Below are 14,963 nucleotides of genomic sequence, written 5' to 3' on the forward strand. Positions count from 1 at the left end.
CTCTTGCTTGGGCTCCAATCTTGGCGTTTCTCCTATTTACGTGGGTTTTGTTCCAGTGGGGATCAGAAACCTTTTGTTTGGACACTGTTGGTGACAACTGATTCATCGTCCCTTTTCTGCGTCCTCTTTCAGTTTATTTCTGGCATCTTGGCAGCCTTGAGTGCTATGGTATCTCTAGAAATCCCGCAAGTTAACACCATGACAAAAATGGACCTGCTGAGTAAAAGAGCTAAAAAGGAAATTGAGAAGTAAATTCACTATAATTAAGGTCTCATTTGCTGTGCTGAACCTTTTTCGTTTCACTTCGATTGTCAGTCTACAAATTTAGTGTTTAGGATTCTTTCGTTCACCAGTCTCTCATGTTTAAAGGTTTCTAGATCCAGACATGTATTCTTTATTAGATGATTCTACAAGTAACTTCAGAAGCAAAAAATTCAATAAATTGACTAATGCCATATGTGGGCTGGTAAGACTTTGTATTTTTACAATTTTTGGTGGTTGGGGGTGCGGGCCTCCTGTGCTGGGGGGCCTAGGGGCCGCCCTGATTATTGGCCCACCAGGCTAGTAGTGGTCATTGCTAGGGCCCAGAGGGCCGTACCAGCAGTTTTGGTTCCTTCCTGGCTGTACCCAGCAATGCTTAGGGTGCCATCTGGTGCCAAGAATCAAGCGCTGTGCTAATCCCTGGGCTGATGAGTTTTGCAAGTGTTTGGGGTGTTTGTGGGTTGTTTTTAAAGTTTGGGGGCCACACCCGGTGGTGCTCAGAGGCTGTTTCTCCCTTGTGCCTGGTGGACCATATGTGGTGCTGGGTGTTCAAACTGAGGTGTGCGGGGTGTAGGCCATTTGTAACCCCTGTCGTAGCTCTTCATCCCCTCCCGCGAACCCCCCTAGACCCATATTTTTCTTAATCGTCTTATCACATGCTTATACACCCCAGGCACTGGCCACCATATGGACGGCACAGACCAGCACATGTCTTTTTTTTTTTTCCCCTTTATTTTATTTTATTTTTTTTTTACAGTTGTAGATTTACAATTTTTTGTGCTTTGGTTTCAATTATACAATGATCAGATACCCATCCCTCCACCAGTGCCCATTTTCCACCACCATGGATAATATCCCCCCATCCCCATGCCCCCATCCCCCCCGCCTCTGTGGCTGGGCAATCCCCTGCCACACATGTCTTTTTAGGGGAGCAGCATGTTGGGAGCGGTCGGCTGTCTGCTTCGAAGTTAGTATAGAAGTAGGGAGAGAGCTCAGTGGGCAGCACCACAGACGTTGCACACAAGGCACCCAGGGTTCATGTCTGGCACCACATGGTCGCCACCAGCGTTGTCTGGATGTGGCCTCCCCTCACCTCTGAAAAAAGTTGTCATTGGTTGTAGCAGAGAGGGCAGGAGGCCACACTGAGCAGTGGTCAGAGTTTATCCTTGGCTGTGCCTCCAGAAATCATTCCTGGTGGGCTCAGGGAGCATACGGGATGTGGGGGATCGAACCCGGGTGCATCCCTTGCCTACGTGCAAGGCAAGCGCCCACCTCGGTGTACTAGCTCTCTCGTCCCACAGCAGAGAAATTCTGCAATGTCTTTTTTTCCTGCCACTTGGCACATCAGAATTGCCTGTACACTTTTGAAATTTTCAGTGGTGCTTGAATGCAGATAAATTACTTTAAAAGAAGTCTCAGTTTCTGGTCGGGGCAGGAGCTATAGCACAGAAGGTAGGGCGTTTGCGTTGCATGGGTCCGAGCCGGGTTTGATTCCTAGCATCCCATAAGTCCCCTGAGAACCACCAGGAGTTATTCCTGAGTACATGAACCAGGAGTAAACCCTGTGCATCACCAGGTATAACCCCAAAATAAAAAAAAAATAAGTCTTTAGTTAAGTAATGTTGTAGTGTTACTAGTGTTCCAATAGGTCAGAGGTCATAAAAAAATTAATGCTGATTTGCTGTTGTTCTGTCTGCTCCTCCCTGCACAGGCATAGATGGTATTAATTAGACTACCAATGTTCACGCTCAAGTGTCAGTTGAATGACCTTTCTGAAATCTCTAATTTGTACAATGATGACTACAGCATGGTCCGATTTTTGCCTTACGATCCGTCAGAGAAGAAAGCATGAACATTGTATTACAGCATATTGATTTTGCCATTCAGTACGGAGAAGACTTGGAATTCAAAGAACCCAAGGTAATTTCTGACGATTTAGATTTGCTGAGGGCTGGAGCGATAGCACAGCGGGTAGGGCGTTCGCCTTACAAGCGGCCAACATAGCCGACCAGAGTTCGATTCCTCCGCCCCTCTCGGAGAGCCCGGCAAGCTACCGAGAGTATTGGATATGCCAGACACAGTAACAACAAAGTCTCCAATGGAGACGTTACTGGGCCCGCTCGAGCAAATCGACCATCAACAGGAGGGCCTTTACCTTTTACCTTTTAGATTTGCCAGGGCCAAGAACGGCGCAGAGGGAAAGACCATTCTCTGCCTCCCCTGGTCTGACGCTGGGTCAGTTCCCCATTTCATGTCTGGTCCCTGAGCACAGAGCCAGGATTGCACTGAACACCTCTGCCCTCCTGTTTGGTCTAAGCAGCTCCTTAAGTTAAAGTCTCAGGGGCAGCAAGAACCTGGCCCGTTCTGGCTGATCTCTGGTGTGGCTCAAGAACTGAAAACCAAAAAAAACAAAGAGTAACCAAAACCCTGGTTGCGCATTTGCTGACTTTTATGCTCCAGTACCTGATGGTGCTTTGTGCCCCGTGTTCAGGGTGGTGCCCCACCCCCTGTGCTGTCTCGTTCGCCCCAATTTTGTTCATGAATATCTATCAGCACTACCTCTGGGTATTATAGAGCATTGCCTGAACAGTAGGTCAATACATACTGGGTCTGCGGAGAAATCAATGTATTTTCTATTTTGTGTTTTATTTATATCAGGAACATGAAGAAGAATCATCTTCTATGTTAGATGAATATTTTCAAGAATGCCAGAACAAATGAGAAGTTTGTTACGATGCAACTGGATGCGGGGCTGGAGTGATAGCACAGTAGGTAGGGTGTTTGCCTTGCACGCAACAGACCTGGGTTCGATTACCAACATCCCATATGGTCCACCAAGCGCCGCCAGGAGTAATTCCTGAGTGAAGAGGCAGGAGTAACACCTGTGCTCTCTGGGTGTGACCCAAAAACCAAAAAAAGAAAAAGAAAAAAAATGCAACTGGATGCTTGTGAAGAGTAGCAATCACAATTTATTTAAATGAAAATATAACAGATAAAGTAAAAACAAAGAATAAAAATCATAAAATATACCGAGGCAAGATACTCATTGGTGGGAGGGTCTCCAGACAGAGACACTGCTGTGAGACCGGGGGCTTCTTCCAGTTGTAACCATGCTAGGTCCTCTGGGAACTGGTCCAATGTTGCCACAGCGGGTGGCTGTGCAGTTGGTACTGGAGAGATCATTGACGGCGCTGTCCTTCGACACGGAGCCAAGTATGCTTTCAGAGCTGGAGCTAAAGAATCAATAAGAGAAAAGGTCACCCAGAGGGCTCCTTCCATGGATTCTCCAAAGCTGACCCCAACAGGGAGCCCAGCAGGAAGGGGAGACCATGGGCCCACCTCACGGGGGTTTCCTGTGGAGGCCTCCCCAGAATGGGCTCTCCGGCCTATGACTCTCCTTTCCGACACCAGCGCCCAGGACACCTCTTGGTGGGCCTTTTCGCATTCCCCATTTACTTGTGCATATACACACACCCCTTGGTTCTTACCCGTTTTCTTCTGGTGCTCTGAGTCTCGTTCTCTGCCATATGTGTAAGGCCAAGGCACTGAACGCGGTGCTCTTTGGGGAGTTGACAATCCTTGGCCAATCTCAACTTTCTGCTTAGATGGTGTCTGGCTCTGCTTGGTGCTGGCTGATTCCAGACTTTCTTCAGAGGAACTGGACCCAGAGGATATGTAGAAGATCTTCTTTCTATCCTGTGGGCTGCTCTGCGGAGGGAGCGTCTCTCTCTCCTGTGGGCTGCTCTGTGGAGGGAGAACCACAAAGGCTCAGCTCCAGAAGCGCTGCTTCCCCCTCCCTTCTGAGTTCCTCCCTGCTGGTGGACCTGCATCTACAAAGGCCTCCCATAGGAATGAGATTGAAACAATCAAGTTTCGAAAAGTCTTGGCCCAAGAGCACCTCCTAGTGCCAACTCAGTGAGCAGTGACCTGGCCTTGGGGGCTAGATTTGATGACTCACCTGGTAGGAGAGGCTGCCCTCAAGATGATCTCACAACACACACACAGACACACGTACATACACAAATACACATACTCACACACACACACCATCTCCAGTACACACTCAAATTTACTCTCTCCGATAAACACGTTCACACACGGGTGTGCACACTCTTCCACATACACAGCTTCTGCGCCATCACACTCAGGGAGGTGATGAAGACTGATCACGGTCATCAGTGCTGGGCTGCCCGGGCCAGTTCCTGCTGACCTGAACTAGCGGCGGTCTTCGTGAAGAATTCCGGGGAGTTCTCCAATGGGTCCTCACCCAGTTTCTGAATCTTTTCAGTGTCCTACACTTGGGGGTTTTACAACCACGATTTCTTGGTAAACAGCAAAACATGTTTGCTGTCTATGCGTTTCCGCAGTGAACCAAGTAATGAGTATGGGGGCAGTTGGGGAGGCTGCAGAATGTCTGGTTGCATCACAAAGAGAGGTCGGTGATGTCACCGAACGCGTCACAGGGAGGACAGGTCAGCTGTGGCCCTGCAGCAGGGCTTGCTCTCTGTGCAGCCCCTCTGGGCTGCTGCTGCTCTCCCTGTTACCACAAGTTCTGTTCATGTGGTGAACTCAAGGCCCTGGGGAGAGCAGGGAGCAGCCACTTGAAAGAATGTGCTGCTAAAATGTTATTTTCCTTTTTTTTTTAAAATGTGAGTGGACTGCTATTTATTCGGCCACTGATTAGCTGATTGAATTGGGCATGAACTCCTCCTTACACTCTTTTTTTCATTTTTTATCATTGTCTTTATTGAATCACCGTGAGAGCAGTTACAAAGTTTCGGTTCTATGTCGGGTCTAAGTCTCAGTCATGCAATGAAACACCCGTACGTTCACTAGTGCCCATTCTCCACTACCAAAATCCCCAATATACCCCCATCCCACACCCTCCCTATACCTGTGGGGCAGATGATTTACACATTACTCTCTCTCTACTTTGATCACATTACTCTCTCTCTCTACTTTGATCACTTTGACCCTGCAATACCACTCCTGGGAATATATCCCAGAGAGGCAAAAATGTATAGTCGAAGTGAGATCTGCACTTGTTTGTTCATTGCAGCACTCTTTACAATAGCCAGAAACTGGAAGAAACCTGAATGCCCAAGAACAGATGACTGGTTAAAGAAACTTTGGTACATCTACACAATGGAGTACTATGTAGCTGTTAGAAAAGATGAAGTCATGAAATTTACATACAAGTGGTACAATATGGAAAGTATCATGCTAAGCGAAATGAGTCAGAAAGAGAGGGATAGACATAGAAAGATTGCATTCATCTGGGGGATATAAAGTAACAAAATATGAGATTAATACCCAAGAATAGCTGAGATCAGCACCAGGAGGATAGAGGCCAGCCAGGTATTCTCGAGGAAAGGGCAGTTCTGATAGAGAAGGGAGCACCGAATAAAGGGTGTTTGGAGGATCCTCCCAGGACGGGAGATGCATGTCGAAAGTAGACTATGGACTGAACATGTTTGCCACTCAATGCCTCTTTTGCAGACCACAACACCCAAAAGGAGAGAGAAAACACAGGGGATTGCCCTGCCACAGAGGCGGGGGGGATGGGGGCATGGGGGTGGGGGCGTTATTATCCATGGTGGTGGAAAATGGGCACTGGTGAAGGGATGGGTATCTGATCATTGTATAATCGAAACCCAAGCACAAAAAATTGTAAATCTACAACTGTACCTCATGGTGTTTCACTAATAAAAAAAAAGATAGTAAAAAATTAAAAAAAAAATTTTAAATGGAAAAATTTTAAAAATTAAATATTTTAAAAATGAAATTAAATTTAAGAAAAATAAATGGGAGTTTGTGGAGGCCGGGCGGCCAGGGCTCTGGGGGAAGAGCAGAGAGTGTTTATTGCGAAATAACTTATTCGTTACCACCCTCATTTTTTAAAATTATTATTAGTATTATTATTATTTCCTTTTGCTTTTTGGGTCACACCCGGTGATGCCCAGGGGTTCCTCCTGGCTCTGCACTCAGGAATTACTCCTGGTGGTGTTCAGAGGACCATTGGGGATGCTGTGAATCGAACCTTGCCGGCCACTTGCAAGGCAAATGCCCTGCCAGCTGTCATATCGCTCTAACCCCCCAATTTTTTTATTTTATAAAGTTTTTTACAATATTTGATTACATTCAATACTCAGACTCCAATCCCACCACCATTACACCTTCTCACCACCATATTTCGCATAGTTCCATCCCAAACCCCAATCCCTGTCCCAAAGCAGAACTCAAAGAATCTATTCTCTTGTATTGCTTGATATGAAAAACTGCCGTGGCGCTGAAGTGATAGCACAGTGGGTAGGACGTTTGCCTTGCACGTGGTGAAACTGGGTTCGATTCCCAGCATCCCATATGGTCCCCTGAGCACCATTAGCCAGGGATAATTCCTGAGTGCAGAGCCAGGGGAAATTCCTGTGCATCGGCAGGTGTTACCCAAAAACAAACAACAACAAAAAAAAATCTCTGAAAATCCTATTAAAAAAGTATCCTTAGAGGAAAGAGTGTGTATTCTACCCAGGGGCCATTGAGCCCTTCAATAAGGATCACTAACATGTTGTAAAAGGTTGAACCTTGTGTGTTTATATATATATATATATATATATATATATATATATGTGTGTGTGTGTGTGTGTATGTAAAAAATATATATATATTTCCCTCTAAGATTGGTTGCCTGCTACTTTGAATCCTGTCAAACGGGGTACAGTATTTTTGGAGTATGAGCTCCCGCATTTTTTTGCTTTTGGGATCACATCCAGTGGTGCTCAGGGCTGACTCCTGGCTCTGTGCTCAGGGATCACTCCTGGCAGGCTTCCAGGATGGTCCAGGGATTGAAAGAGAGACAGCCTTGTGCGAGGGGAGTGTCTTGCTCTCTGGACTCTCCGTGTCCCCACACCAGGGCCCCTTTAGTTCCACAGCCTTTGTTTTTGGATCATACCTGGCACTACCCAGGGGATACTCCTGGCTTTGCACTAAGGAATCACTCCTGGCGGGGCCTGGAGACCATATGGGATGCTGGGGAGGCTGGGGATGCTGGGAATCGAACCCGGGTCAGCTGAGTGCAAGGCAAACTCCCTGGCCGCTGTGCTACGCTCCAGACCCTATTCTCATTTGCAAAGAGAAATTGAATCCAGAAAGGTTGAGCATGCAGGGCCTTGCACACACCCAATCTGGCTTTGATCTCCAAACGATGTAGACCCCTCTAAATACCGCTGGCTGTGGCCCCAAAATCAAGGGCGGGGGAGAAATCTTCCCTTTCAGTCATACTTAGAGCACCTGATAGCAGTGAGGAGACCATCTCCAAGGGATAAGGACACTGGCCGGGAAGAGGCCGCTGGCCCGAGGTCAGTGTGGCCAAGGTAGGGCTGGATCTGCACTGCATGGTGTTCCCTGATGCCCAGTCCCGGGGATTAAGGCTTAGTTTGGGCCTCAGCAGACACTGACCAGGGGCTGTGGGGGTTTGTCTGGTGGTGTTGGGTCTGCCTGAAGCTCTGTCCCCTCCTGCCTCCCGGTCCACAGAGCACCTACTGTGCCACCATGGTCCAGCACTGTGAAGCCCTCGGCCGTTCTGTCCAGGTGGTGAACTTAGATCCCGCGGCGGAGCATTTCAACTATGATGTGATGGCTGGTGAGTCCAGGGCGCAGCCTTCCCTCTCCTTGGGGGCCCTGAGGCAGTGAGTGCTGCCCCCTGCTTCTGGGGAGGCACAGAAGCTGAAAACTTCGTTCAGACTGATCCCTTGACTACTGCAATTTATTTGTTTTATTATTTTTTCTTTTATTGATGGGTGGGGTGGGGTTTGGGCCACACTCAGCTATGTTCAATACTTCTGGACCTGTGCTCAGGAATCACTCCTGGTCAGGCTGAGCAACTATTTAAGGTACCAAGGATTGAACCTGGGTTGTCCACAGGCAAGACAAGGGCAGTACCCGCTGTTCTATTCCTCAGGCCCCTGTTTGGTGTCTTTTTGTTTTTCTTTCTTGTTTTTTTTTTTCTAGCCCCTGTTCAATTTTTGTGGATACAGTCACAGTTGTAATAACTACTAGTGAATGTAAATATTTTGGAATGGGCACTTATTTCCTGTTTATTCTTTGCAGACATCCGGGAACTGATCGATGTGGATGATGTGATGGAGGAAGGCTCCCTGCTCTTCGGTCCCAATGCAGGACTGGTGTTTTGCATGGAGAACTTTGCCAATAACTTTGAGTGGCTGGAGAACTGCCTTGGCCATGTCGAGGATGACTACATCCTTTTTGACTGTCCAGGTAGCTCAGTAATTAGATTGTCACCTTCCCTGGGTTGTGCAGTTCTGTCCTTGGTGGGAGAAAGTGAAATTAGCATCTCATTTACTTTTATCCCAGATTCTTGGACAGTGGACTGTCATACCATGAGGGGCTGTGGAGCGTCTGTTCGTTTTCTTCTCTTTGGGGGCCACATGCAGAGGTGCTAGGGGCTGAGGCTGTTCCTAACTCCATTATCAGGAGGTTGCTCCCAGCCCTGCTTGGGGGACCAAAGCATGCTGGGAACTGAGCCCAGGCTTTCTGCATGCAGAGCATATGCTCAGCCTGTTGTTTCTTGGGCGCCAGGTCATGCAGCTTTATTATTATTATTATTATTATTATTATTGTTATTTTGATTTACGGGTCTCACCTGACGATGCTCGGGAGTTACTCCTTGCTTTGCACTCAGGAATCACTCCTGGCAGTGCTCAGGGAACCATATGGGATGCTGGGAATCGAACCCGGGTCGGCTGCGTGCAAGGCAGATGCCCTACCTGCTGTGCTATCACTGCAGCTCTTGAAAGGTTTGCTTTAGAGCTAGAGAGACAGAAGGATGGGTAGGATGCTGCGGCAGACACAGGTTCAGTCCTTGGCACCATATATGGTTCCATGAGTACTAGTGGGTATGGGCCAAAACCAAGGTTTTTTTTTTTTTTTAGGGCCATAGTACAGCAGCTAAAGCCCTTGCCTTACTTTTTGCTATTCGAGGTTTGGATCCCTGGTACCTTATTGGATTCCCCAAGCACTGCCAGGAGTTGTCTTTTAGTACAGTCAGGAATCCTCCCAGAATACCAGTGGGTGTGGCCCAAACCTCCGCCCCTCAAAATAAGAGAATAAAAATTTGTTTTAAAATCTGTCATTGTCGGGGCTGGAGCGATGCGATAGCACAGCGGGTGGGGCGTTTGCCTTGCACGTGCCCGACCCAGGTTCGAATCCTGGCATCGAATATTGTCCCCTGAGCACCGCCAGGAGTGGTTCCTGAGTGCAGATGCAGGAGTAACCCCTGAGCATCTCCGGGTGTGACCCAACAAGCAAAATAATAATAATAATAATAATAATAAATAAATAAATAAATGAAATCCCTGTGGCTGTCCTCCCGCTGTTCTTTGATTGGCTTGAGCAGGCCCAGTAACTTCTCCATCGTGAGACTTGTTGTTACTGTGTTTGTCATATCGAATACGTCACAGGTAGCTTGACAGGCTTTGCCATGTGGTCAAGATCTTCTCGGTAGCTTGCCGGGCTCTCCGAGAGGGGCAGAGGAGTTGAACCCTGTTTGCCCAGGACTGCTGCGTGCATGGAACATGCCCTACCACTGAGCTATCACTCCAGCCCATTTTAAACTCATTTTTAATAATTGTAGTGCAACCAGCCAACATGGCTGACTCGGGTTCGATTCCTCTGCCCCTCCTAGAGAGCCCGGCAAGCTACCGAAGAGTATCACCTGCACAACAGAGCCTGGCAAGCTCCTCGTGACATATTCGATATGCCAAATACAGGAACAATTGTCACAATGGGGATGTTACTGGGCCTGCTCGAACAAATCGATGAGGCCCAGTGATGATGATGATGACAGTATATTTTCTTTGTATGCCCCTTTTACATACCTGTGCACCCAGAGTTGCTTAAAAAATTCCGTGGGGGGCAAGGGGAGCTGGTGTGATAGTACAATGGGTTTGGCGTTTGCCTTGCATGCAGCTGACCCGGAACCCCAGCATCCCATATGGTTCCCCGAGCACTGCCTGGAGTAATTCCTGAATTCAGTGCCAGAAGTAACCCCTGCGCATCGCCAGGTGTGACCCAAAATGAAAAAAAAAATATTGGGGGACCCAGAGAGATACTACAGTAGGTAGGGCACTTGCCTTGAACACAGCTAAGGCGATCCCTGCTACCCTATATGGTTACTGGGGCCTGTCAACAGTCTTCCCTGAGGACAGAATCAGGAATAAGCCCTGAGCACTATCAGGTTGTCCCCCCCCCCAAAAAAAAAAAAACAAAAATTGATTATAGTGTAGGGCCTAGAGATATAGTGGGCTGGGGACATGCTTTACATGTAGCGGGCCTTGCATGTAGTAGGCCTTGCATGTAGGACTCTGAGTAGCTTCGAGCCCTCCCAGAAGTTTCAGAGAGACCCTCAAGCATCCCCACGTGCGGCTTAAAACAAGCAAAATTGCATATATTCCTTGTAGGGAATGACTTCCTTTAAAAAGAATTGGGGGGGGGACCGCGGGTGCCATATCTGATGATGCTCAGGGGTTATTCCTAGCTCCTGTGCTCAGGAATTACTCCTGGCTGTGCTCAAGGGACCCTATGGGATCGAACCCAGGCTGGCTGTGTGCAAGGCAAGTTCCCACCCTCTATACTATCTCTCAAGCCCCCTAAAACAGTTTCTGGGAAAAGTTCTTTCCCATAATTGAGGGTTGAATGTATTTTATGTTTATAATAAGCTTGTGTTCTTGTCAGTCAGATCGAGTTGTACACACACCTGCCCGTGATGAAACAGCTGGTTCAGCAGCTGGAACAGTGGGAGTTCCGAGTCTGTGGAGTGTTTCTTCTTGATTCTCAATTCATGGCGGAGTCGTTCAAGGTTTGAAACTATACCTGTCCTTGATTTTCAGTCTCCGGCACAAGCAGAGTGCAAATACCTTTAGTCATAATCGTTTAATTGTTACCAGTTCCTGAACTATACCCAGGAGTGACTTGAAACTTATGGTTGTTAAATTAATATGCCAAGAAGATGGCTCCAGTGGCAGAGCACAGAGCTGGCATGTTTGAGGCCCTGAGTTTGCCCCTTGTGCAGTTCTAGTGGTCCCCAACTCTCAGCTGTCGCCTTCAGGAGTTGTCCTAGGGCGGTGTCAGAAGTAAGTCCCAAGCACCACTGTGTGTGGCTCCAAAACTAGGGAAAAAAAGAAAGCTTGAGGCTGGAGAGATAGTACAGTGGGTAGAGCCCTTGCCTTGCATGTGGCCCGCCTGGGTGTCATTCCTGCCGTACTGCCACCGGGCCCCCTTAGCCGCTCCAGGAGTGATCCTTGACCACAACGCTCAGAGTACTACTGGGTATTCCCCAAAACTGAACGGGAGGGCGTTTGGTTCCGTCTCCAGCACCCATATGGTTCCCAAAGCTGGTCAGGAGTAACTCCTTAGTGCAGAAGCCGAAGTGACCCACTAGTTATATCAGGGGATTTTGTGACCCAGAAACCCAAAAGGAAACACCCATCAGGAGAGGTGGAGAGCAAGCATGAGAGAAGATAATGTTAAAGGGTCAGAAATAGTAAAGCGCTTCCCAATAATAAATAAATAAGTAAATTTTAAAAAATGGGGGCTGGAGTGATAGTACAGCGGGTAGGGCCTTGCATACAGCCAATCCAGGTTCGATTCCTAGCATCCCTGAGCACCACTAGGAGTACTTTCTGAGTGAAAGCTGGGAGTAACCCCTGTGCATTGCCAGTAATTACAACCCCCCCAAAAATATTACAGGGCTTAAGGAGCTCGCCTTGGTGTGGCCCCCCTGCTTTTAATCCCTGTCACTACATGTTTCCTCAGTGCTGAACTCAACCCCAGCTGCCTCCTGAACACTTTAAAATATTGTTGAGTGGAGAAGTGTGGTCACTACAGCTCGCGTTTCTCCTTCCCATCTCACCTTTAGAATCCTAAGGTCAGCTATTGGCCCAGCAGTCTTCTGTTCGGCCATGCCTGGCAGTGCTCAGGGTTCACTACTGGCGCTGTGCCGAGAATTCACTTAGGTAGTGCTCTGGGAACCCTGTGGAGTGCTGGGCTAGAACCTGGGCTGACCAGGCGCAAGGCAAGCGCCTTAAAGCCTGGACTCTTGCTCGGGCCCCAATCTTAGCGTTTCTCCTATTTAGGTGGGTTTTGTCCAGTGGGGATCAGAAACCTTTCATGTGGACACTGTTGGTGACAACTGATTCATCGTCCCTTTTCTGCGTCCTCTTTCAGTTTATTTCTGGCATCTTGACAGCCTTGAGTGCTATGGTATCTCTAGAAATCCCGCAAGTTAACATCATGACAAAAATGGACCTGCTGAGTAAAAGAGCTGAAAAGGAAGTTGAGAAGTAAGTTCACTATAATTAAGGTCTCCTTTGCAGTGCTGAACCTTTTTCGTTTCACTTCGATTGTCAGTCTACAAATTTAGTGTTTAGGATTCTTTCATTCACCAGTTTCTCATGTTTAAAGGTTTCTAGATCCAGACATGTATTCGTTATTAGATGATTCTACAAGCAACTTCAGAAGCAAAAAATTTAAAAAATTGACTAACCCCATATGTGGGCTGGTAAGACTTTGTATTTTTACAATTTGGTGGTTGGGGGTGCGGGCCTCCTGTGCTGGGGGGCCTAGGGGACACTCTGATTATTGGCTCACGAGGCTAGTAGTGGTCAGTGCTAGGGCCCAGAGGGCAGTACCAGCAGTATTGATTGCTTCCTGGCTGTACCCAGCGATGCTCAGGATGCCATCTGGTGCCAAGAATCAAGCCCTGTGCTAATCCCTGGGATGATGAGTTTTGCAAGTGTTTGGGGTTGTTGTGGGTTGTTTTTAAGGTTTGAGGGCCACACCCGGTGGTGCTCAGGGGCTGTTTCTCCCCTGTGCCTGGTGGACCATATGTGGTGCTGGGTGTTCAAACTGAGGTGTGCGGGGTGCAGGCCAGTTGTAACCCCTGTCGTAGCTCTTCATCACCTCCCCCCGCACCTCCCTGGACCCATATTTTTCTTAATGGTCTTGTCACATGCTTACACGCCCCCAGGCAGTAGCCACCATATGGACGGCGCAGACCAGCGCATTTCTTTTTATACGGGAGCAGCATGTTGGGAGCGGTGGGCTGTCTGCTTCGAAGTTAGTATAGAAGTAGGGAGAGAGCTCAGTGGATAGCACCAAAGGCTTTGCAAACAAGGAGCCCAGGGTTCATCTCCGGAACCATATGGTCGCCACCAACGTCGTCTGGATGTGGCCTTCACTCACCTCTGAAAAAAGTTGTCATTGGTTGTAGCAGAGAGGGCAGGAGGCCACACTGAGCAGTGGTCAGAGTTTATTCTTGGCTCTGCCTCCAGAAATCATTCCTGGTGGGCTCAGGGAGCATACGGGATGCGGGGGGGATCGAACCCGGGAGCATCCCTTGCCTACTTGCAAGGCAAGCGCTCAACTCAGTGTACTAGCTCTCCCGTCCCACAGCAGAGAAATTCTGCAATGTCTTTTTTTCCTGGCCACTTGGCACATGAGAATTGCCTGTACCCTGTTGAAATTTTCAGTGGTGGTTGAATGCAGATAAATTACAATAAAAGAAGTTCCATTCTCTGGATGGGGCTGGAGCGATAGCACAGAAGGTAGGGCATTTGCCTTGCACGTGTCTGAACTGGATTTGATTCCTAGCATCCCATAGGTCCCCTGAGCACCACCAGGAGTTATTCCTGAGTGCATGAACCAGGAGTAACCCCTGTGCATCGCCGGGTGAAATCCCCCCCCAAAAAAAAGAAGAAAAAGAGTTTAGTTAAGTAATGTTGTAATGTTACTAATGTTCCAACAGGTCAGAGGTCATAAAAAAATTAATGCTCATTTGCTATTGTTCTTTCTGCTCCTTCCTGCATAGGCATAGATGGTATTAATTAGACTACCAATGTTCACACTCAAGCATCAGTTGAATGACCTTTCTGAAATCTCTAATTTGTAGATTGATGACTACAGCATGGTGCGATTTTTGCCTTCCGATCAGTCAGATGAAGAAAGCATGAACATTGTATTACAGTATATTGATTTTGCCATTCAGTACGGAGAAGACTTGGAATTCAAGGAATCCAAGGTAATTTCTGACGATTTAGATTTGCCAGGGCCAGAGAATGGCGCAGTGGGAAAGACCATTCTCTGATTCCCCTAGGCTGACGCTGGGTCACTTCCCCGTTTCATGTCTGGTCCCTGAGCACAGAACCAGAATTGCCCTGAACACCTCTGCCCTGCTGTTTGATCTCAGCAGCTCCTTAAGTTAAAGTCTTGGGGGCAGCAAGAACCTGGCCCGTTCTGGCTGATCTCTGGGTGTGGCTCAAGAACTCAAAACCAAAAAAGACAGAGTAAACAAAACCCTGGTTGCGGATTTGTTGGCCTTTGTGCTCCAGAACCTGATGGTGCTTTGGGCCCCCGGTTCAGGAAAGGCAAGTGCCCCACCCCCTACGCTGTCTCGTTCACCCCAATTTTGTTAATGAATATCTATCAGCATTAACTATGGGTATTATAAAGAATTGCCTGAAAAGTAGGTAAATACATACTGGGTCTACAGATAAATCAATGTATTTTCTATTTTGTGTTTTATTTATATCAGGAACATGAAGAAGAATCGTCTTCTATGTTGGATGAATACTTTCAAGAATGCCAGAACAAATGAAGAGTATGTTATGATGCAACTGGATGCGGGGCTG

At 47.8% G+C, this 14,963-nt stretch overlaps 2 protein-coding genes across 2 annotated transcripts in view; both read left to right on the forward strand.

The window, feature by feature from the left end:
• The window catches only part of LOC130019035 (GPN-loop GTPase 3-like), a gene marked incomplete at its 5' end in the record, with an annotated part of 68,907 nt that extends 65,925 nt beyond the window's left edge, over window positions 1–2,982 (forward strand). The window contains 5 exon segments of the mRNA XM_056109652.1: window positions 133–248; window positions 370–468; window positions 2,056–2,096; window positions 2,099–2,181; window positions 2,920–2,982. Coding sequence (XP_055965627.1) covers window positions 133–248; window positions 370–468; window positions 2,056–2,096; window positions 2,099–2,181; window positions 2,920–2,982 — 402 coding nt within the window.
• Window positions 2,983–3,371: 389 nt separating this feature from the next.
• LOC130019036 (GPN-loop GTPase 3-like) lies at window positions 3,372–14,929 on the forward strand. Its single transcript, XM_056109653.1, has 9 exons — window positions 3,372–3,474; window positions 4,550–4,587; window positions 7,792–7,900; window positions 8,368–8,554; window positions 11,011–11,134; window positions 12,502–12,617; window positions 12,739–12,835; window positions 14,225–14,353; window positions 14,867–14,929. The coding sequence occupies exons 1-9, from the start codon at window positions 3,372–3,374 to the stop codon at window positions 14,927–14,929; spliced, it is 966 nt and encodes a 321-aa protein (XP_055965628.1).
• Window positions 14,930–14,963: the final 34 nt, after the last annotated feature.

This window comes from Sorex fumeus, unplaced genomic scaffold, assembly GCF_029834395.1.
Source record: "Sorex fumeus unplaced genomic scaffold, SorFum_2.1 ptg000400l, whole genome shotgun sequence".
NCBI lineage: Eukaryota > Metazoa > Chordata > Mammalia > Eulipotyphla > Soricidae > Sorex > Sorex fumeus.